Source organism: Euleptes europaea, chromosome 1 (genome assembly GCF_029931775.1).
Source record: "Euleptes europaea isolate rEulEur1 chromosome 1, rEulEur1.hap1, whole genome shotgun sequence".
Lineage (NCBI taxonomy): Eukaryota > Metazoa > Chordata > Lepidosauria > Squamata > Sphaerodactylidae > Euleptes > Euleptes europaea.
In genome coordinates, this window is record NC_079312.1 from 68,988,146 (window position 1) to 69,012,664 (window position 24,519).

Consider the following 24,519-nt stretch of genomic DNA (forward strand, 5'->3'; position numbering starts at 1 on the left):
GTGGTGTTGTTCTCGATACTAGTCTTTCAGGAGAACATCTTGGGGCTATGTATAGGGTTGTCATTTATCAAAACAGCATCAATGGAAAGTTCTGAAGTTGCCATCACAAGTATGACAGCACAGCTGTCAGCTGTCAAAACCAGCCAATGTAAATTCTGGGCTCAGAGTCCTGCCATTTGGACTAGACACTAATTAAAAACAATTAACATTTCCACTCACAGAAGATGTATCGGTATTTTATCTACTGGTATCACATTTATATGTTCTTGACAAAGTTTGCCAATTGCCCATACCCCTCCTTACCAATCTACAAGAAAGAAATCTGGGAAGGCACAAAAATTAAACCAGTTAAAATACATTGAAAGGGCCCATAAACCAAATTCACTCTTTGCTAGAAGGTTAATCCACCAAGGACCAACCAAACTTCTAGAGACACCGACTAACATAAATAGCCCAACAACATATTCTGCGAAACAGTCCTAACATTCTTAAAGTTCACTTCTTCATTTTTCGCACTTTTTACATGGGTGTACAGTTTTACATATATAGTTAAAGATGATCATCACTGAAACACAAAGTGTACAAAAATACCCAGTTTTCAAGGGTCAGTATTTGGGGGTATTTTCGAAACACATAATGAATGACACATAAATTTTCAATTATTTTCCTAAAGAAAATTGAGCACAAAGAGAAAGTCTCTGAATACTATTGGAGCAGTTTTTTTAATAGCTTTCTCAAGACAACCAACCTTCACATACTGTCCAGCAAAGTCTGTCACTTCTGCTGTGAAGCAGCCTGAGGCATCAACAGGGCAAACAGGCACTGAATCTTTCTGAATAATATTAAAATCCATGCAGACTCTGTAGTCATCCTAAAAGAGAGGTTAAAAAACCCTAGAAATTCAAATGATCAATTAACTCCCAAGACAACATGCGAAATCAAAAACAGTCTATTAGATTATCTAGCACTTTGCTTTTGAAGCTTCACTGACAGTACCTAATAAACTTGTGCTCCGGATTGTTTTCACACACTGAAAAACTTTGCTTCTTCAAACAATTAAAACATTGTTAAGTATCCTGTCATGCTAAGAGTGGATTCAAACAGACATGAACATCACTTGATGATAGCAGCATCAATGGGTAATCTGAATGTGTGAATGAGTTATCGCAGATCAAATGTAAGGGACAAAACTTTCATCATCTCTGCATATTACCTCAGGGACAATGTTTTTCATTAGTGTCCTCATTCAACCGCAAACCAAATATGAGCAATCAAGTGATGTACTTGTATGTGTGAACCAGTTGACTATCATGATTATGACATCTTAATTTGCACTGAAACAAACATGAAGCATCTCTTTCAAGTTATCATAAACATTTCATCATTCTTGGAGAGATCACCAAAAAAACCACACTCAGGACTTCAGCAGGTCTATGAATACCCCAGTACAATTCTAATTTCTTCTGAATTCAGTGACATGTCCTTAGGATTGCAACCTAAAACCCCTGTAACACAACTTGTCTTTTTGCTAGAATCATTCTTTTTAGTGCTTTTGTTTCTATTGAGTAAAATAATAAATGCTTTCTTTGTACAGGTTTACATCGTGACATAGAAGTTATCACACAATAGCCATAGAGACATAACCTATTTGGGCCTCTTTCAAACTTGGGAGGGGTGATATACTGGATAAAGGAACCCCAACATGTTGTTCTATGTTATTTTTTACAAACATGCCCTGCGGGATCTCAAAGAGTTCCGCAGGGCCTGTAAAACAGAGCTTTTCTGCCAGGCCTATGGTTGAGGCTAGCTACGGTTCCTATATATAAAGACTGGCCTCCCTAACCTTCCCATTGCATTTAACACCTTTTATTCCATCTGGTGCCTTCCATCTGCTTGCCTAGCTGGGTTATTGTATTGTGACTCGTATGTTAGAGGCGCCTAGGTAAATTAGTATAATGATTATGATTTTATAGGGCTATTTTAAAATGTTTTAATGCTTTTATTGATTAATATGACTTTTATATTCTGTAAGCAGCTCTGAGCCTGGCTTTGGCCAGGAAGAGTGGGGTAACAAATGGAAATAATAAATAAATAATGTTACACAGAGTCTAACATATATATCTTCTTCTTTTTTTTTTACAAAGACATACTGTCACAAAATTATACTTCTCAAATGCTAGACTTTTTAAAAATAGAGAAAACTAGTTATAGGGATTTTTCAAGGCTATTGGGTCGAATGAGAAGTTTCATTTAAGTTTAAGTTACAGGGATTCATCTACAAGTTGAGTTCAGATATTCAATGATCTATTAAAGAATTCCAAGTATTAACAAAGACTGGACCAAACAGATTTTGAATACACATGCACATCTGATGATGAATATATCTCCTACGTGAAAAGGATACAAGCAACTTTAAAACTTACAGCACCAAAGTAAGGAGCTTGATGTACAACCCCTGTGCCTTCTTCTTCCTTCACATAGCTGTCAGTCACTATTGTAAAAGCACCATTTTCTTTGCACTGGAAGAAACGTAATATTGAGAGTACAATATGAAAAACATGACAAGCCATAAATATTAGTAGTATAAAATGTTAAAGTATCATGTTACTAAAAAGTATTTGTTCTTTAAAAACACCATGAGTCACATAAAACATGACACAACTAGAAATCAGAAATTAGAGCTAGCTGATGCTACAATAGTGAGGAAAAGACTTCTCAATGAGGGAGAATCAAGGTGAACTGACTTAAAAGAAAAGTGAAAAGTAGAGATTTAAATCTAATGTTGAAAATCATTTATTTCCGGTTATACCAATTAAAACATATTTTTATATCTAAATATGTCGAATCAAGAAACATAATTCCAAACTTTTCATCATAGATAGCGCTGAATGATGTCTGCTTAGAGAAAGATTTGCTACTAAGCACACCAGCAAGGATACTAAGCAAAGATCACTTCTTTGAAGGCTAATGTTGGAACATTATGCATCTTATTTGGAAGTCAGTAAACAGACTTACTTCTGAGTAAGCACGCATAGATTCAAGCTATGTGTCCAAAACTTCCCATAAGCAAGGTCTTCTACTTTCTTTCAAGTATATATCAGACAGTGAAGATAACAGTGTTCCATAGTAACACACAGTAAACTACCAACTCATTAGCTCTCTAAACAATATTCTCTTAATCAGGTTCAGAGACTAGAAATGGGACACAGGACCACAAGTTCCCTTTCAGAATATTTCTGCTCTCTGCAAATGAGATTTTTCCTCCATACACCACTACTCCCAACTTGTAAATATATATCGGAACATCTGATCTTTACCAATGTTGTAAAAAATAAACAAATCAAAATGATCAAGTGTTGTAAATAAAACACAACAAGGAGGTATAAACATGCAGATATTCATCTTTGAATTATATCGACAAATACTATTTACCTTAATAAAATACTCAAAAAGAGGCTTATACTTCTTCCCTTTAAGACTAATGCCAGGAAATCTGAAATATATTTTAAAACAGCATTAACTAACATCTTTTATTAATACAATTTTATTATTATTTATAAACTGCTTTTTTACCAGAAGTCTGTTCAAAGGTATACAAAAATTATAAAACCACCATAAAATAGACATTAAAATTCAAAAATACATAAATGCATAAAGAAATTAGAAATACTGAAGCAGAGGACAACTGAACCAGACTTGCAAGTTAAAAACACAAAAAACCACCCTTATACGTCCACTAATCTACTAGTTATTTATTTATATTTAAAACATGTATTAGCCACCTTTCTACCTTGTGGAACTCAAGGCAGCTTACAATATAAATAAAAAACAATTATAAAAAAACACATAAAAGACCACAATTTAACATCTCCAACTAGGGCTGCCAATAAATAAAAACTAAATTAGTCATATGCAGTCCTACATAAAACTGTCTTCAACTGCCTCTGAGGATTGAAGGTGATGGGGATATGCATACCTCCCTGGGGAGGTTGTTCCATAAGCATGGGGCTACCCCTGAAAAGGCACTCTTTTGTTTGCCCACCAGATGAGCTTCTCTGATTGGTGGGACAAGTGGCTAAAGTAGCTCGGAGTGCTTTAGGCCTAGCTTTAGGTGGCCAGTGCATGGGCGGGTTAACCACAAATAGCTTTCCTACAACTCGCTAGAATCCAAAACTAGAATTTTGGCCAAACTTACAATCCCAGCAAGCATCAAGAAAACTTAACTCCAATTAACACACACACACACTTTTACATCACTGGTAACCAGAATTATTGTTTAGCACAACAAGGGAGTGAGATGAAGGATAACAGAGGGAAATGCATATGAGTCTAGCAACAAGCTGTGTTCATGCTCCTTTTTCTGCTTACATATGAATGCAGCCTTTATTTTACAATGAAAATATTGCCAATAATTCCTATTAGGGGAAAAAACAGTATTCCTGGTTGGGGGAGGGGGTAAAGATGTTTCAAAACAAGTGATGCCTCTTTAATACTCTTATTACCAGTTTCAAATTACAAGTGAAATATGCCATTCAAATAGGACAAGGTCTCGACAGATGCCCAAAAGGGCATCAATGCAAATTCTGCAACTATAATGCACTGCTAAGGAAAGGACTCCTGTACGATTGTACATCCACATAACTGAGGAACTTCAAATTCTATACATATTTCAATTACAGCCAGAGAGCTAAGCCCTTGTAGAATATAACTGGAGCAGGTTATACTTTACACTTATTTTGTAGAGATAAATGAAGAGATAATGAACACTTACATTCCATCTGTACATTGTGTACTAACAGCTCATTCCTGAGCCTTGCAGCGGCCGGGGACAACGTGGCCAAGGTCCTCCAAGGTTTCCCAGTCGCTGCAAGGCTAAAAAAGGCCTTTTAAAAAAACAAAAAATCGAAAATGGGGGAAACAGCCCCATTGAAAACAGCGATACCGCGCCAGCAAAAACCTGGCACAACACTGCTGAAGCGTAAGAAGGCGTTCTCAGCCTGAAAGATATGAAATTGAGACAATGAGCACCAATTTATCTACTTGCCTGTCAAGTACTGCATATTCATTTTCAGATTTGTAGAGGGATACCAGCCTTGCTTCCATCAAAATGAAGATTTTCCCTGTATTTTTGTCTGGGGAAAAAAGTAAATATACTGTTTCTGCACTCTCACAGAAATAAAGGTATGAACACACATAATTACTCAATTAGTTTAAGGGGAAAGCCCACAAAGATGTTATTATACCAAAAGTAGTACCTATACTGCATACACTTTAAGAGCAAACCACAGCTTGCAGAAAACTCTGCACGTAAGAGGAAGGGTGAGGAGGCATCATGTAAATGAGCCTCAGGCTCCTCATACACTCACTTGCATAGCACCAAACCATAGTTGGCAGTTCTATTTTGCAAAGGCTCAGGTCAGACGTGGTGCCAAACCACAGGCTAGGAAGTTTAACCATTGACATAGTCAATATTTTTAAATTATGGGTTTGAGATTGCTCAGAAAACCAAAAGAAGCAGCTGTGACTGGAAAAATCATGTAAGTGCTGGGATTTATCACTCCGTCTGAACTGAAAAAACATATTATGGATGCCACTCCACCTCCAAAGGATGCTGCACAGACATCGGAGTGCTGATCAGATGAAAGCGAAAGCACTCAAGTGGTCCTTGCCCTCGGTTCTCCTCAGTGCTCTCATTTACCAGAAACTCAAGCTCTTGAGAACAGTTCCCTCTCCAGCAGAGCTCTCAAGTAGGCAAACAGATTAGGTTTTATAGTGCATCTTCACAGAGCTCTTGGGGCAGGTGCACAATGCAAAATTAAAATGAGACCAACAACAGGAATCATTAGTACGTGCCTGTTTATATGCAAAACGAATACCAGCAAGAATGAAGACAGGTTTCCTCTTTAAAGGTAGCCACAGTGACAGCCACACTGTGGAAAACACAATCCATGATTTGGGATGATGCCTGAACTGGACCCAAGAAAGGATTATATCTTTACAATATAACATTGTCTAAGCCTGTAACACTGAGCTCAGCAGACAATGGATTGAAAACCCACGATTCCCTAATAAGGACATTTTCCCATTATCCTTCTAACATCAGAAGGCAGCCTGGATCATCCTGGATAGGTAAATCAGAGGGCAACCAATTAGATGAATCATAATGAACTAAACAAAAGCTACAGCAGTTTGAAGGAGAGGACTTATATAAGCATCGTGCTCTCCCCCCTCCCATCTTTGTAAGATTTATTATGACAACAACATGAAGCTAGTTTCCAATACTACTTCTGTAAAAATGAAGACAACAGAACAAATGTGACGAGTTAAACCAGGTTCGCACTGAGCCACCTGCCTGTTTGCCAAGACCAAACTGCTTCTGCCAGGCAAGCAGACTCATCATTCATGATGTCCTGGAACTGTTCGGACAGTAAAAATCTTTTATGGACTAGTTAGAATGGGGCACACTGCAAGGCTGAGTTAAACAGATAGGCATCTTTATTTTCATAATTAGTTCTGCCTTTAAGATTCATGCTGTAGAAAGAAGCAGCACAACTGAAGAAAATAATCTGCTAGATCTCTAAAAGCTATTAAATGTTCTTTTCTCACTAATCGGTATATCACATAAAATGTGTATCGGTATATCACCACAAAATCGCAATTTGAACTCACTGTGTAATCCTTAGAAAGCAAAACAGCAATGACCATTTCTGTCACAGAGCATGGCCAGCTTTATAGCAAACACTATACCATACTCAAGTGTTTATTGCTCTTAAACTTAAGTCTTCCTGGTTTTGCTGAAACTTTCTTCAAAAATAGTTGTGTGATTTCTTTCAGTTTTTTCATGTTAGCATATGTAAGCACGCTTCCGTCATCTTAAAATAAAATAGCTCCTATAAGCTTAGAGAAATCAAGTTGCTTTCCTTTGCTTACACAAAGCATGAATAAATACAGGTTTATAGATCCTGGCACAGAAATCTATCCTTTTTATAAGACAGGGATAAATCATGAGTGCAAACTGTATGGGAAAGTTATGAAGTGAGCTACAGATGCAACAATGTGTTCAAAAGTTGAATGAATGGATGTCAGCAGCCCCAAAGATGCTCCTCACGAAGTTTAGAGAGGTGGGCGTGGGCCAATGCTAGATCATTACTTTACACTCTGGAGGTTTTCAGGTTCAATACTAGCTCCCCTGTTAAAAAAGGCAGTGGATGGTGAGAAGGACCTCTGCCTGAGACCCTAGAAAGGTGCTTCCACTCACATTGGACAATATTGACCTTGACATATCAGTGGTCCAGTTCCATATAAGAGAGCTTCGTGTGTACCATACATACCATATGTGCGCGACAGGGTGCCATTTGGTCTATGGCTGCCCTGCTTGTAAAGCAAAATAAAAAGCTGCCTAATGGAAAGAACTGCCCTGTCTACAACCAACACGACTTATCTAGGATCTCAGGCAAGAGCCCTTCTCAGTAGTTACCTTTAATTCTCACTAAAGATACCGGGGATCAAACCCAAGAACTTCTAAAGGCAAAGCATACACTCTTATCACTGAAAAATGGCCTCTACACTTTACTAACAATACCTGTAAAACACACAGGCAACAGCCTAGAGAGAAGACTGCCATTTGAAGTCAGCCTAGTGACATGAAGTAGTGAGTATGAAGTTTGTACACACTAGAACTATGTATGCCACATCGTGATTTGCACTTGCCTTTCACCTTCACGTACTGCAAGTCTGGATTAACACAGAGGGCCAAGTTGCTAGGCAGAGTCCAAGGGGTTGTGGTCCAAGCAACAAGAGAGATGCTTTCATCTTCTTCAAGTGGGAAGCTAACAATGACTGAAGGGTCTTGAACATCCTTAAAACAAAACAGTAGAAGGGAAAAAGTCATGCACAAAAAAATAACTTTTGAAATGCATCAGTGAATAAATACCAAAAGTTTAAAAAAATTATGGTCAGCAACATTCTCCTCCCTTACAGATAAGCATGATTATGCAAAGGCAACAACAACACAATAACAAATACATTCATATTATCTTGCTAAACACCTTAACTTCTCCAGCAGCTGGAATATGAATAGATAGAAGCTAGTCATCTTAGTACAGAGCCATTTCAAACAGATATTTGAGATTTTCTAAGGATTTATTTGAACATCAAGGTTGGCAGCAAAACATCCCGCTTATCTAGATTAGCATTTCTCAGATAGAGCCAGTAAAGCTACGTGCAAACTGCGGGGAGACCGCATACAGCCACAGCAGTTCACGCCAATTTTAATCAGATCCAAAACTTTGCTCGAGGCCACTGCAATCCAGATAGGCATGCAACAACCCAATTTCCACTTGCAAAACAAATGGCAACTCCCTTTTATTTGAACAGAGCTGCTGCAAATTTTACCAGTTTAGAGACAATATGAGTCTGCAATCATAAAAATAATGTACATTTTTACCTCCATGTTCCTATCTCAGCCTCACGCACAGACAGACTTCCCATTTCATGACACACATCACTTCCCTGAGGAAGAGCCACCTCCTCCCCCATACAGGCCTGCTTCATTTTTCATTTACAAGATCTCATATAGAAGCAACTGGAAACCCATTAGCCTGCTGACTGGTCACACACATGCAGTCCAACAAAAAAATTAAATTCTTATTCTTCTGCTGCCACACAATCTGCTGTTGCCTAGAACTAGATGTCCTTCATCTATTCCAATAAGAGGGATTCAAAAAAAGAAAAGAACTAAGCAAATTTCATTGTGATTGTGGGAAGAGGAGGGGTAAATCATGATAGCTTAAATTCATCCTCTGAAGAAATAACATTGTTCTTCTTCCAGTGTACATAATGGATTTCCTTTTCTCCCTACTCCAGGTTAATCATGCATCAACATATGCAACATTGAAAAGTCATTTTTATACACACGGCAATTCCAGTATTTCTTTCCTTCAAATCACCATTTAGCAAGTTATATTATTCTCCCCATCATCTCTCTACCCAAATATACCAAGCCTGACAGGAGATGCTTTTTCGTGTCTCTACCTAATTAGGTCCCTTTGAACTCAGTAAACCTGATCTCTAAACCAACTAGAGATAATCAGAAAAGACACTTTACACACACCTATCCACACACCATATCAGCTATGTAGCTCTTTGCGGCAAATCTTGATGGAAGGATGGTGGTGAATAAGTTATAAAAGGAAACACCATCAGCATCACCTCAGTGGAGTGGACCCTGCAATCCACCAGGTGATGGTGCTAAAAGCTGCAGATTTTTCTCACATTCTCCTCCTCCCAGCAGTCCTTTCTGACCAGGGAAATTTCATCTCTGGGGTTGCAGAACCCATGTAGTCCAATGGCCACAAGGGCTGGGAGGAAGCAGGAAATCACCATTTAATCATGGGATCTAACCCTCCAAACCAACTGGCTCCATGTAGATAATGGCAGCAAACAGAACCCCCCCCTCCCATCACAGAATTCCAGTGTGTTGAGAACTCAGCAGAAAACCAGTGAAATAGAGCCATGCACAGAGAAAGGAGGAGCACTTCCCCAAGTATGCAAAAATATGTATACATAAATTTTAGGGGGGGGGGGCAGATTGGAATAAAATTCTCCCCAAAATAGACTGAAGAAGACAAAGCAATTTCTTGTTCTCCAGGAGGAATAGAATATGAAGGCAGCTGAGTGCTAGCTGAAGAACAAACGAACAGAAAACAGAGGAAGGAGCGAAAATTAGGTTAGTCAAGCCCCTGAGAACTTACAATGCTGAGAGAGGAGTAGTAGGAGGAGATTTGGGTTGGAAGCAAGACTTCCCAACTGGTAGTTATCTACTCCTACAGTTCCTCGTGGGCCAAACACAGTCTCAGAATTCTTTGACAGGTGATTGCAAGAGTTTAGATACACAAACTAGAATGCTATGCTGGAAAAAATTGACAGTTTGGACAGTCAATGGAACAAGTCATCATTACAGGTATGCCATTTGAACACATGTTTTGCATCACCAAATTTTCCTAGTACCTTCCCAGTGCCGTGAGAAAAAATACTATCAACTCTTATTAGCGTTTGCAGCAATTTACACTAGAGGTAAGGGATGGTTGACAGGGAATTAACCTCTGCTAAAAGAGCTTTGTTTTCAGCCAAAATACAAAGATTCGTTTCCAAGTGTTGTATAGCTGCTACCTTTTCTATTTAGTCTCTAATGAACACTGTACTCTTTTAGTCATCTTTACTCTTCAAGCTGCATTAATATAGTTGGGCAGTTTCAATTAAATGTACTTCTGCTCAGATGCACCATGCACACCCCTTCATCAGGGCACTTGAAATGGTGCTACAAAGTCCTGAGAACAAGAACTCTTGGAGATATTCTCCACGGTTCCAAAGTCCCCAAGAATAAAGTCAGGAAGTTTGAGGATTTATGTTTTCCAAAGCTTCTTGTACCTGAGATACTGCTGTTGTGACATTCTAGAAACTAGGAAGAGCATTGTCACTGTAGAAGTCCCTGATGGGCAATTTTAGAAGAAAGGAAGACATGGGGGGGTCCATTATTTTTCCCCACTTTTCCATATGCTTGTTGTGATCTTTTGAGAGCACACAAATGAGCACTGGAAGGAAATATCACAAGAAGTTAATTAAAAGTGAGTCAAGGGAAATATACCCATCCTTAATTTTGAAGGATGAAAATGTTATGATTACAGAATGCCGGCTAAGCTGTTTTTCTTTCCTGCATTGCTGCTTAAATAATCTGACTTTGAGAAATATAAACTTTTCTTAAAACAAAAAGAATCATTTCATACACTTGGCATTCAGATTAAGAAGCGTTTTAGGGGATCCTGGAAAGTTTAAGAATATCACTGGGATTTTGAGCTGAATAACTTCATTAGTATTCCATATGTTCACATAAAGGATATAAGCTCTCTCTCTCTTTTTTTCTTCTTAAAGAGTTAGCTAAAGGCTATGTTCATACTTTTGAGGCCTTGATATTACACACTCTAAGACACCTGAAATATTCCAGAAACCATCACAGGAAAAATGGTGACTATATAATACATCTCTTTTCTATATAGCCCAGAAAGCCCTCCTTTCTACCTACATACCAAACCCACAGAGTGTGATGCTCAGTTTATAGGACAGAGCCTAGTGTTAGTTTCCAAATTAGTCTGGTACTCTGCCCTATACTTTGAGCTCTACTCATTACAGCATAAAGAAGCCTTCAAAAACATACACAAGATACTGCTAAAATAATCACCTATTTTTAAAAGCCTACTGGAAACACAAATAGGACTATATTGAAAATTCCAACATGTTTCAAAAACAGAGTACTGGTTGAACTAATAAAAGCAAACCTGAATAAAAAGACCTTGGAAGTTTCTCCAAGTTGTTTAAGCTTAGAAGCCAGAAAGTTTAGGGAAAGTACCAAAACCTCTGTGGAACTGCTGAGTACCTCTTCTTATGTGATTCCTGCTAGTATAAATTTGGCATACAGATAATAATGTGAAGAAATTAATCAGCCTCAGGCTATGTGGTGTACAAGCAACAGCTTCTAAAGAATGAATAAATAATTAAGATTAGTCAACAATCATGTATTGAATGTGTGTGTGTGTATGTGTTAAGTGTTGTCAAGTCACTTCCGACTCATGGCGACCCTATAAATCAAAGTCCTCCAAAATGTCCTATCTTTGACAGCCTTGCTCAGGTCTTGCAAATTGAGGGCTGTGGCTTCCTTTATTGAGTCAATCCATCTCTTGTTGGGTCTTCCTCTTTTCCTGCTGCCCTCAACTTTTCCTAGCATGACTGTCTTGTCCAGTGACTCTTGTCTTCTCATAATGTGACCAAAATACAATAACCTGAGTTTAGTGTATTGAATGTAGTGCTAAGCAAATCCTGGGCCAGAACCTCTAAAAATTTATTTTATAATTACATGCCCGCCTTTCTCCTCAACATCTCTAGGCCCAAGGCAGATAACAACGTAAAAACAATTTTATGAAAGCAAGCATTAAAAACACAAACATTAAAGCAAGTCCAGAACCATCTTATTTCCCCACATGCTGGATATTTTCTGCTCAGGCTCAGACTGCCCCAAAAGGTCTCAGAAACAGTTGTTTTGCAGCCTCCAAAGAAAGTCAGGAGAGTAGGAGCCCCCTGATCTCTTCTGCAGAGGTGTGGCAAAAAAGGTGCTAGGTGCTCTGGAGGTTCAAACAAAGGAGTCCTGATAGATATTCTCTTGAAGTATTCAGGCAATTGGTTATTTCCTCTTGAAAACACCTAGGAGGACCTCCTGCCTTGATCAAGAGACCCTGTTTTTAATAGCAAACTAGATGCATTTTCCCCACACCTCTGGCATATGAAGGCCAAAGGTCTTGGATATTGTCAGGCATATCAGTGTTGTTCACTCTTTTCACATCCTGCCATCCAGACTCAAGAAATGTTATGCTTACTGAATCGCAGCCAAGGTTGCAAGGGCTGTTATGCCTACCACTCTCTGTTTGAAGTTGCTCTCTGTTTGAAGTTGCTCTCTCTCAGGGCTGTTATGCCTACCACTCTCTGTTTGAAGTTCTGGGAACCTACTTTGTTTTCAATATGTAATCTCTCACCCTTCCTGTGCATCTATATTACCAAGTTTCAGCAAAGACAGCCCCATAGCTGTCACCCTTTCCTTTATGCTCTGTTATTCTATTTGACCAGTAAAGACCAGCTTCTTTGGACCTAATTGTCTATGTCGTGGTTTCTGGTTCATTTGGACCAAGGGCTTACAGATATATAGGTCTCAACACCCTGAGCCAATTCTGACAAGGCAGCTTTTGCACAGATATTGAAATCCCTCAGAACCAAACATCTGTGTGGTTCCAACACCAAGCCAACTACTACCTCAGACAGCTCAGAGAGGGTATCCTGTGGCCAGCCAGGGGAACAGTAAACCAAATGGACTGGGGCTTATGAAATTTAAATATTTTTATTAAGCTCCCATGTGGCCTAGCACCTGAACATCTTATGTTGAAGGCCAAGCCTTCTGATTAAGATAACATGAATGATATTCATCAGGCTAAAATCTGAAACAGGTTATACAAGATGCAGCAGTTGAAAGTTCTCCTTTAATGTTGCTTTAATTTACTTAATCAGTGACTCGCTGAGATGAACGCAGACATAATGTGAGGCCTCCTAACTATTCTGCGACAAGCCCTGATGTTAAGTCTGTATCAGCCTTGTGTGGCCAAATAAAAGGGAGATGCTCATAATGGTACAGATTCAGAACAGTAATGATTAGCCCGGCCTTTATATGTAAATACATTGTAGACCACCCTGAAGTATACTGGCAAGCCCACACTTCACCCCGACAAGGCTACTTAACCCTTCCAAACAGAAGCACAAGACGCAGGTGAGTTTTACATACAAGCCTACATACCTTATAATTCTGGTGAGACTCAAAGTTAGAAAGGGGTGTGTTGCATGCAGTAGAGAAAGGCATGACTTTAACTCCTCTGTATACCAGCCCTTTGTCATACAACTGCTTGAAAACCCACCTGAAAAGAAAAATATATATATATATATACACACACACACACAATGTATTCATTCAAACAGAAAAGGAAGTTTGTTAGAACTAAAGAATTTAGCAACTTTGAAAACACAAGTTAATTACACCATTATTTAGCACACATAGAAATGATGCACATAACCTCCGTCCAAAGCCAGTTTTTCCCCCCTGGGGGGTATTATATTGTGAATATTTTTGTAAGTGCATCTTGGAATACATTGCAAGATACAAGCACTTCCAACACAGAAGAGAACACATAGCAGCAGCAATTCAGATGATCAAGCAGATGAAGCATGCCTTCTCAGAACTGCTTATCATTTCACAATCTAAACACCCCTAAACAGGTCTGTGTGTGCATACTTGTTAACAGAAGAAGAGTTGGTTTTTATACCCCAATTTTCTCTACCTTTAAAGAGTCTCAAACTGGTTTACAATCTCCCCCCCCCCCAATACCTTGTGAGGTAAGTGGGGCTGAGAGAGGTCAAAGAAAACTGTGACTAGCCCAAGGTCACCCAGCAGGTTTCATGTGGCGGAGTAGGGAAACCATCCCAGTTCACCAGATTAGAGTCCGCCACTCATGTGGAGGAGTGGGGAAACCAACCCAGTTCACCAGATTAGAGTCCACCACTCTTGACCAATACACCACTCTGTATTCTGGCACTCATGAATACCACACAACTGGTGCCTATTCCCCATTCACCCTGCCAAGCTCCTATAGTCACATGGTTGTCCTGGCCAATCACTTCCTTCATGCCTCACCCCTGAACCCTGGTGCTAACACCTGCCCTTTTGCACAGATCATCTGCACAGCTTCCTCCGTCCTTAAACCCAACTCTTCCTAACCAGTAGAAGCATGCACATCAAGATGCTCTTCTACCTAGTTCTGAAATTAAAATGCTGTCAGGTAGGCATCTAAGGTTACTTAGTGCTAACGACATCCCTTACTTCCCAAGAGGGCCTTGCACTAAGTCATTAAGCCTTCACTTTCACAATGCCTTAGCTGAAAAAAGGTAGGAACACACACCAGAATAGCTTTTACTGTTGGTGTACATTTAATAGGATCATGCAATTATTAGAAGAGATGTACAAGAACAGAACAGTGTGCTATCCCTGGCAACAGATGAGAGCCTCCAAAAGCTTTTTACAGACCCAAGTCAATTTCTACAGCCAATTAGAATGGATACACTTTAATTTGAACGTGAAAAATCAAGACTTTTTATGTCTGTTTTCCAAACAGAAGATTTTACTGGAGCAGAAATCCAACTCTCTTGTGAGAATGTAGACTTTTGAAAAAAAAATCTCACAGGAGTGAAGCTGGTAAACTAAATTCACAGTCAACTATTCCCTCTTGTGGAATTTTCTTCAAATGCAGGTAAAGAGCTCCTTTTTTTCCTGTCAGAATCTTAATTGTGTAACATCAACAGAATGAAGCAATCCAGGACTACAAGAATCAGAGACTAAGAAATTTACTACAGGTTTGTCTGTCAGACATAAGAAATATAAGTTAATTAGTAGCTGCAACAACTTAAAATATTTATACTGCATTTTGACCATTTCCACACCACTAAAATTCAACAGGGCATCAATAACTGCAATCCTGATGCAGAATCACAGCACCTCTTAGTGAGATATTGGACTGTATACAAGAAGTGTAGGGGAGGCAGCAGTCACTGACCATTCCCTTCCACGGCATACTACTGCCAGAAAGGTCCAGCCTTGCCCAAACACTCCAACAAGCACTGGGTCCATCTGTTGCCAACTAAGTGGGAGGGGGTGAAGAGAGGACAAGATAGGAAACTGGCCTACTCAAGAGCCTCTTACAGTGCATTCCTAAGGAGAGTTACTCCAGTCACTGAAATGAAATGAGCTTAGACTGGAGTAACTCTCCTTAGGAATGCACTGTAATAGTAAATGAGGCATGAACATGGACACATACAAACACACATGGAGGGAAAAACTTCTCTCATACAGCACAGGAAAAGAAAATTAAAGATACTTTCCTCTAGGCTAGGGATCACTTAAATTCAAGGCTCAATTAGAACCTCTGCAGCAGTATTATATGCTTCAACCTATGCTTCAACACTGGACTGTTGAAGTTTTAGGCTAGATAACCTGGAAACTACGCACCTAGCCTCAAGTTAAGTGGTCCCACACTCTAGAGGGAAAGGGTCTCTAAACTGTTCTCCCTCCCAATGTGATTCCTCACAGATTCTCAGCTTGTTTTGTTTGATAAGCAAGCTCATATTCCTGCAGCTCAGAAACAGTAACTTTAAACCAAGGCTGGCATACAGAAGAACCACTCCAACAATGTTGGGTGGGGTTTTGAGTTTTCCCTTGAGCACCAGACATCCATAACATCTTTTGGAAGTCCCTTCAGTTCCAAAAGAAATTTTCCCATGTGATTGGGGTGGGGAGTTGATGGGAGAGAAAAATTCTGCTCGAAAAACACAGCCAAAGCCCAATCATATGTATGAGCAAATATTGCAGCTGTCTGAATTCTGGCCCAGATTCTTTATTTATAAGTAATTTTTTTGAACTTCAGAAATCTTGTTGGTCTCAGGCAAAGCAATCCTGAAGGGAAGTAGCTGTGGGGCGCCCAGGGACACATAAAAAAAAAAATCAGATTTCCCCCAGTCCCTGTGAAACTGATCCATAGCGTTTCACAGGGCTACACCATCCTTTTTGCAGGTGCAAGTTCGCACTGGCAAAAGGGGGCGTTCCTGGGGCGATGGCATGCAATTTAATCAGAACATTTCTTTATAAATTATTCTAGAGAACACCTATTTCTCTCCAATAGGTATATTTGCCCTCCCTTGAAGAAGCGGCAAAATCCACAATTCTCTTAGAATAAAAAACACATTCCAAAAGACAATGCTCCAATTGTTTTGATGCTTAAGAATGCCGAGAATGCCACTGACTACTCCATCCATGTACAATCTTTATAAAGCCTGAGCATACAGGTGAGAATAGGAATCCTTCAGGGTTTCTGTAAAAATTAGGGAAATTGCGACAGCTTCATGAACTACCTAAGTGACAATATTGTCACCAGAAAGCTAACAACACTGTGGCTCTGATATTTCGAGAATACTGCCTCTGAGCAATGTGTCTGTAAAAATCAGTGGCTAGGAACAAACACTGGAAAGAGCTGCTACCTTCATACTGCCTGGGTTTTTTTGGGAGGGCCTATAACAGACTAGACAGATCTGCAAGACCCGTCTCATCTTATGGTCTAATGGAATTTGTAAAAGTTAAACTGTATATGATCATTATACTCTAGCACCAAAAAGTGGCATGCACTTTAAAATGACATTTAGATTCACACAGTTTGGAGTGGTACAAAAAGTAGCCACCGATACTTGTTTTAGACATTTTTTTGTTCCTCCTGACTAGATTCTTACAGACCAGAAGAAACCCAGGTTACCAGGCAATTCTGTTTACAATTCAGCATTCCCAGCCATAAAACCCCTGAATTCAATGATCCCCACCTGTAAAATGGAAGTGATTGTGATATACAAAAAGTTCCCTTTATGGTTCATTCGTTCCTGAGCAAATGACACCTCTGAGCCTCAGTAATCACCATCTGCAAATTGGGACTAATGCCTTTTAGTGGGTACACCTAGAGAATACCACTTAACTTCTTGACAAGAGTGTATTTTAGCTCCTGCTTGTATTTATAATCTGGATTGCGTTGAGAATATCACCTGACCCACAATTATGTGTCAAATAATATTCCTGGGCTTCTGAAGACTACCCCACACTTCTGTGCACAACAACATACTCATTTTCATTTCTGAAATTCTGGAAGGTATGTATTTCCTAAGAAGTCCTCAAGAACTATAGCAGGCATATGTGTTGCTGGGATAGTTGCAGTCGACAACATACATCAAAAGTAAATTCAAAAAGTAAACTTACCACACAGATTCCATGAACTCTGGATACAGTGTTTTATAGTCATTGTCGAAGTCAATCCACCGGCCAAGCCTCATAACACTAGCCTGTAAAGAAATTAAATCTTACTTCAAAAACAACTTAGTACAAATAACAAATGATAAATTATTTCTCTTTGTAGCCAGGGAGAGCAAAAGGAGGTTCTATCCTGGCATGTTGGTTTAAGAAAGTCAACCCTTTGCCTTTTTCAGACAGGACTACATGCAAGCAAAATATAGTCCACACGCTACATGTAGCATGAAGAATCACATAATACTACAGCCTGCCGGCTTTCCCCTAGCCATAACGGGAATGTACTGGACTTTATGTACTGGAGAACCAGCGAGGTATAGTGGTAAGAGTGGTGGTTTGGAGGGGTGGACTATTATCTGGAGAACCGGGTTTGATTCCCCACTCCTCCACATGAGCAGTGGAGGCTAATCTGGTGAACTGGATTTTTTCCCCCACTCCTGCACATGAAGCCAGCTGGGTGACCTTGGGCTAGTCACACTCTCTCAGCCCCACCTACTTCACAGGGTGTCTGTTGTGGAAAGGGGAGGGGAAGGTGATTGTAAGCCGGTCTGATTGTGCCTTAAGTGGTAGAGAAGGTCGGCATATAAAAACGAACTCTTCTTCTTCTGGTAAGGCTTATGACTTTTTCACAACATCCTGCCATATCATACCACATGGCAAATCATTTTTCAAACAGAGAGGGAATGTGAAATGGTACAGAAATCCACTGTTCAAAATGCCCAAGATGTTGCAAGGTTTTGCTCTCGACCAATACACACACAGAAACAGAGGAAGGAATATCTCTGTTACAAAGAATAGTTACAATAGCTGGGAGCCAGTCCAAACAGGTGGCTTATTAAATAGTTTTACTTACTTTCCATTCTTGTGAATATCTCATCACAATTCCTCTGCAATTGTTGTTATATTCAGCGATTCCCATTTTTGCCACGTCTTCAGGACCTTTGATGCCTAGTGTTTTGTCAATTTCATATTCCTGAAAAAAGCAAAGGGTGTTATAATGCTCATGCTTACACTTCTAAAAATACAGCTCTAGTGAACCCAGCTTAGGCCTTCTATGTCAACAAAGGAGAAAAGTCTACCCTAATCAATGGACTTGCTCACTGCCATATGGTAAATGTTCAGGTATAAAAGCTTTCCCTCATTTTTTTTTAAATTGTGTTAGAAATATCCACAGTCCTTCGAGTATACTCTTTGGGACAGAATGTGCGGGAGGAATTAGATCCAGGGGAACACAGCTTCCCAGTGCCTCTTTAAGATGGTCTATTCCTTAATGAAACCGCAAAGGGGAAGAAAGAAGAACACATGAATCCAGGAAAGAGTTCAAACTTACAAACACTAGAAAAGAAAATAGGAGCAGGCATGAGTGACAGAAGAGGTGACAGAACAATGCAGCTCACAGGGAAAGAAGCCAGCAAAAAAAAAAAGAGAGAGAAGAAACTCTAAGCCTAAACAAACATCTATGTCAGAGATGGACACTAATTACAGTGTAAAATGAGCATATGAAGTGGCTCCACAGCTCTTCATGATGTGGCAGGCCCACAACAGAACTAACTTGGAAGTAGAAATGTAAACATTCGCTATTTTACAAATATAAAAAAGACACAGACACTGAACTGTGAGTTGCCAAAGGCAGCCTCAACAGTGGCCTAACATCTTACTCCACCTACAGAAACCCAGTGCAACAGATTGCCAGCATCGTTTGTATGTATATACTAAAGGGGCTACCAGGGACAGGTTAAAGCACTGCTAGTTAACCATCTACTTAGCTTACCAGCAGGTGCCTTACCTGAGCTGAGAGAAATGATCTCAAGCCTAGTGCTGGAGATCCCAAGAAATGAAGCAGGTAGGATATTTAAGCAACACTGGCAAAACACACATATGCCAAACGACATCCAGGAGTCCATTTGCAGGCATTGTGGAGTATTAGTGATGACAGGAAAGAAAATCTTTTGCTAACACCATTGAATCTGCAAAATCTCATCCAGCTAAGTTGTTTAAAGTAGTTCTCAGCCTAAACGCCCAGATCTGCACCCCTGGAAGAAGACAATTCATCTGAATGTAGTTCAAACGGTCATAGGTGTCAAAACTATATGGACTCTAAGTTAGCAGTGACAGGGTCAGGTGGTGCCAGGGTACCAATTTGTCCCATTGTCTGAGATACTTTTCAGAAACTGTGGGCACGATCCTTGGTAATTTGAGGTTTACCGCCTACTTCTATAACCCTGGCCCTTCAAGGTTACTTAACTCTGCAGGGGTGGGGGGCTGGGTGACAGGGTTCAAGGGGTAATGAATCCATCCTTAACAGAGAGGGGGTGGGTCACCAAGCCTTGAAACAGGCTGTTGGCACATCCACTCCTAAAGAAGCCTGCCCTGGACCCAGGCGACCTCAATAAATAATCAAATATTTCATTCTTGAGCATGGTGACTGAACAGGTGGCAGCTGGACAAGTCCAAGGTTTCCTGGATGAGGCAAATTGTTTAGATCCTGTCCAATCTGGTTTCAGGCCTGGTTATAGGACTGAAACAGTCTCGGTCAACCTGGTGGATTAGTGAGCTAGGAGATGGACAGAGGGAGTATGACTGTTGATTCTCCTGGACCTCTCAGTGGCTTTTGATACCATCAGTCATGGTATCCATCTGGAATGCCTATCTAGGCTGGGATTGGGAGGCACTGTTCACAGATGTGGTGTAGTGGTTAAGAGCTGTGGTTCGGAGCAGTGGACTCTGATCTGGAGAACCGGATTTGATTTTCCACTCCTCCACATGAGCGGCAGAGGCTAATCTGGTGAACTGGATTTGTTTCCCCACTCCTACACATAAAACCAGCTGAGTGACCTTGGGCTAGTCACACTCTCAGCCCCACCTTCCTCACAGGGTGTTGTGGGGAGGGGAAGGGAAAGTGATTGTAAGCTGGTTTGATTCTTCCTTAAGTGGTAGGGAAAGTCAGCATATAAAAACCAACTCTTCTTCTGTGGTTCCAATCCTACCTGCAAGGTAGGTTTCAGAAGGTGGTCTGGGAGACTGCTACTCAGCTTCTTGGCCTTTGTCCCATGGGGCCCCACAAGGTTTCACCTTGTACCCTGTGCTCTTTAACATCTACATGAAACTCCTGGGTGAGGTCAACCAGAGATTACGGCAGGCTGTTACCATTATGCAGATGGCATTCACCTCTATCTCCTGCTTCCAGCTGAGCACAGGGAGGCTGCAGAAACCCTGAACCAGTGCCTGGAGAAAGTTTTAGAGTGGATGTGGGCTGTTAAACTGAAACTTAATACCAACAAGACAGGAGTGCTACTGGTGGGTAGAAGATCTGATTTAAGGTGTCATCCTTTCTGGATGGGATTGCACTCCCCTTGAAGGTACAGGTCAATATGCTGGGGGTGCTCCTGGATCCAGGCCTACTGATGGATAAGCAAGAGGCAGCTGTGGCAGGAGTTCCTTTTGCAAGCTTCAGCTGGTTAGCCAGCTGTGGCCTTTCCTGGACAGAAAAGGTCTGGACACTGGTGCATGCCCTGGATACATCTAGGTTAGATTACTACAATGCAGTCTACATGGGGCTGCCCTTGAGAAGTATTTGGAAACTACAATTGGTTCAGGATGCTGCAGCCAGGATGCTGATTGGAGTGAGTCATAGGGAGCATACCACTCCAGTCTTGGCCCATCTACACTGGCTCCCAGTTTGCTTCCAGGCACAATTCAAGACGCTGGTCTTGACCTTCAAAGCCCTATATGGTTTGGGGACAACATACCTAAGGACCCCCTACTTCCTTATTAACCCACCCAACCACTGCAGTCACCGTCAGAGGTCCTTCTGAGGTTAGGTGGGTGGCAATCCAGGAGAGGGCCTTGTCAGTAACAGCACCAAAGCTCTGGAACTCCCTGGGAGATTAGTCTGTCCCCTTCTATTGCCATCTTCTGCCAGCAGTTGAGGACTTCATTGTTTCATCTGGCATTCCCTCAGTGAACCCTCCTTTCATACCAATGTTTAATGGCTGTTTTTATATCTTTGTACATATTTTGACTCTGTTTTGTCTTTGTTTTAATGATGTGTGCTCGGGGGGGTTGACTTAAATGGTTTTAAGATGCAATTTTATCATGTATGTTTTAAATTGTTAGCCACCTTGGTAGTCCTTGTGAGGGAAGAAAGGTGGGATATAAATTTTGTAAATAAATAAATAAAAGCTATGGACTCCCTTGACTGATGCTGACAAGATTCGGGGGGGGGGGGAGTTGAAAGTACAGAAGACCCATGCATTTCCTAACTGATAAAATCTTGCCAGGACAAGTCTCTGGCCAAAATTGTTAAATCCATTCATTGTAGATTTCTAAAAAAACATCAAAGGCAGTTGTGGTGAAGCCTTTACTGAAGAAACCTTACCTGGATTAAGATTTTTTATTTTTAAGCCAATAAAAACATTATCCAAACACTGCATTCAAACTATGTCTATAATCAAACTGCTGAACTTGTCTATCCACATTTCTAAAACCATAAATTCAGCTCTACATCACATTAGCAGAAAGCTAGGAAACAACATACAACTTAATACACAAAGAACTAAATCCAGACTACATTTTTTAAATATAAGAAGATATTCAGCATACCACTGGCAAACCATGGCAATCCCAACCAAATCTTCTTTCCACATGAAAGCCACTCTGATGAGCATATCTAGTTACAATGTCTTTAATGGTTCCTGCAAGTATGTGTCCGTAGTGTGGAAGGCCTGTGGCAAATGGAGGGCCATCGTAGAAGGTAAACCTGCAGATCAGAAAGAAACTATCTCAAACAGGAAAGGATGGCCACATTTATTCTTTATTATTCAGAGTAAATCTCTCTCTATAAGCAAATCTGTATACGTTGACATATATAGGTTGCAATCCTGAGGGGGCATGACCCCGCGCCAGCATAGGTACCACTGTATGATGGAATAAAGTGACAAACACGCTGGCGCAGAGGCAAACACGCCGGCGGGGTTGTACCTCACTTTCCCTTATTTTATTTTTTAAAGTTTTTTTTTTCTCTACGGCAACAGGGAAGCTTCAGAGTAAGCGGTTCAGCTCTGCCGCTCCTGGCCACCATGAATCTAACCCCCCTTTAGGAATGGGCTGCCCGTCTTCCAAATGCTATTCTACCAAGGATCTTCCCACAGTTGTTCTATGCAATCATTTATAATTTAGCACTTTTGTTCACCTGAAAGCCAGAATATCACAATTTGGCTCTAACCCCATCACTGCACATACCCATATACACTCATCCCTTTCTTTAACGATAGACCTGCACAATAATACTGGCTAAAAACAAAGCTGTGGACTAAAAACAGCAGCTTGTATCCCATGATTTCACACAGCAAAGTCTGAAGCCTGCCTCAAGCATAGGCAGCCTTCCAAGGCAGAAGTAGCTCAAAGCAGCAGCCACTTTGTGGGAGGCAGAGTGTGAGGATATAAACCAGGAGCAGTTGCTTTTTCATAGGAAAAGTGAGGGAAAACAAGACTCATCTTACCTAGGCCTGTTTTTTGACTGTTTCAGGCATTCTTGAAAACAATGAAGAGTGTTCCAGAGCTGCAATATTTTCTCTTCCTCCTGCGGAAAGTTTATGTTCTCTGCAACTTGCTGAACCATTGTTTTCCTATGTAAATCAAGACAATACAGAAATATAAACATGATCAGAGAGATTTTTCTCAGGGCATACATTATGCAATACGGTGCCTTCTGCTGTATATATCACCTAATACAGTGCTCATCAAAATCTGAAGACCTCATCCCTTGCTTGAGTTCAGGTCTCAAATTGCTACAGCCCAGCATGTCCCTTGAGAAGAACTCAGAAGGCTATTCCAAGACACTTGTCAGTTGTCACTGCAGACACCATGTTAACAATTTCTCAAGAGCTAATTATTTAATGGGAATAGTAGAGAGCATAGATCCAGCTGTTGCTATCCCTAGCTTGTTATTACTAGAGTGCTGACTAAATGTGATAATAATTTGGAGAGCCTGATGTATAAAACAGAAGTTACCCTAGCTTTACTGGCATATAGATGCTCTCATCCCACTGGTACAGGCACTGAAAATGAATGCCAAGTTCTCCACACAACTTCAGATATGTCTGTGTCCAGCAGTCTTCTGTTGTACAGTGCAATCCTAAACTGAGTTACTCCAGTGTAAGCCCATTACTGATATAATGGACTTCGTCTGAAGTAACTCTCCACGGGATTGTATTAGTAGTAACTTGGCTTGCTTTGTCCCTATAGGTCCCAATTTTGCTCGGGAGAGCAAAGGTTAGAAGTTTTCTTTTAAAAAAGAAAAACTAAACATGTACACAGGCAATTGTAAGCTCTTGTAGATATTGGCCATGTAAATATTTGTAGTCATAAAAACAAAGGTACACAATAGTAATGAACTGTAACAATGACCGGGCTGTGGAGGCTACGAAACATCAGACTCCATGCGTATGTCAGAGTGTTACTTTTTGCCCATTTTTAATAACTGAAGCACTGTACTGAGGCAACAGTGATCAGTAACCACAGGGCACACACTTAAGTACACTGCAAAGATTTTCCTAAAATCATCACTGAAATGTACAGGGAATATAAAAGTGGAAGCAGACTTATATTTCAAAGAGTTTAAGGGAAATGGCTTATGGAACTTCACAGAAAAAATGTTATAAAATAAACATACAGAGTTGAGAAAAATGACCATAATCCCACTGATATTTACAAAATTATGTACACAGAATCAGCCCCTTCTTAAGTCCTAAGTTTCAAGAAGTTCAATTAATAGAAGATTGTTTGGAGTGGAATAGATCCGCCCAAGGAGCTAAGTGTGAGGAGGGAGAAAACCATGATTTAAATCTAGCCTTATTGACTAGTGATTTAAATTGTGATTTAAAAAAATCCACCCTGGGAAGTGGAAGGAGAGAAAGACAACCTTCATGAGTGTCTTCAAATGAAAATTCATACAATCCAAACTCCATTTCAAATCTCTGAGCAATGTTTTCACACTAACAGGATTATAGTTTTTAAAATCTTCTATTTACTATTGG

General features: G+C 40.3%; 1 protein-coding gene and 1 non-coding gene across 2 annotated transcripts in view; both read right to left on the bottom strand.

The window, feature by feature from the left end:
• The window catches only part of IARS1 (isoleucyl-tRNA synthetase 1), a 108,178-nt gene that overhangs the window by 77,520 nt on the left and 6,139 nt on the right, over positions 1–24,519 (bottom strand). The window contains exons 2-11 of the mRNA XM_056853478.1: positions 22,984–23,109; positions 22,085–22,241; positions 18,336–18,455; positions 17,435–17,517; positions 13,391–13,508; positions 7,711–7,858; positions 5,045–5,132; positions 3,433–3,493; positions 2,424–2,519; positions 749–871 (exon numbers count right to left, since the gene is read on the bottom strand). Of these exons, the coding sequence (XP_056709456.1) occupies positions 749–871; positions 2,424–2,519; positions 3,433–3,493; positions 5,045–5,132; positions 7,711–7,858; positions 13,391–13,508; positions 17,435–17,517; positions 18,336–18,455; positions 22,085–22,241; positions 22,984–23,102 (1,113 nt within the window). The 5' untranslated portion in view covers positions 23,103–23,109. The remainder of the gene's footprint in view (positions 1–748; positions 872–2,423; positions 2,520–3,432; positions 3,494–5,044; positions 5,133–7,710; positions 7,859–13,390; positions 13,509–17,434; positions 17,518–18,335; positions 18,456–22,084; positions 22,242–22,983; positions 23,110–24,519) is intronic.
• On the bottom strand, positions 23,876–24,007 carry LOC130493660 (small nucleolar RNA SNORA84). Its single transcript, XR_008934022.1, has one exon. It is a non-coding gene; the product is annotated as a small nucleolar RNA SNORA84 (small nucleolar RNA).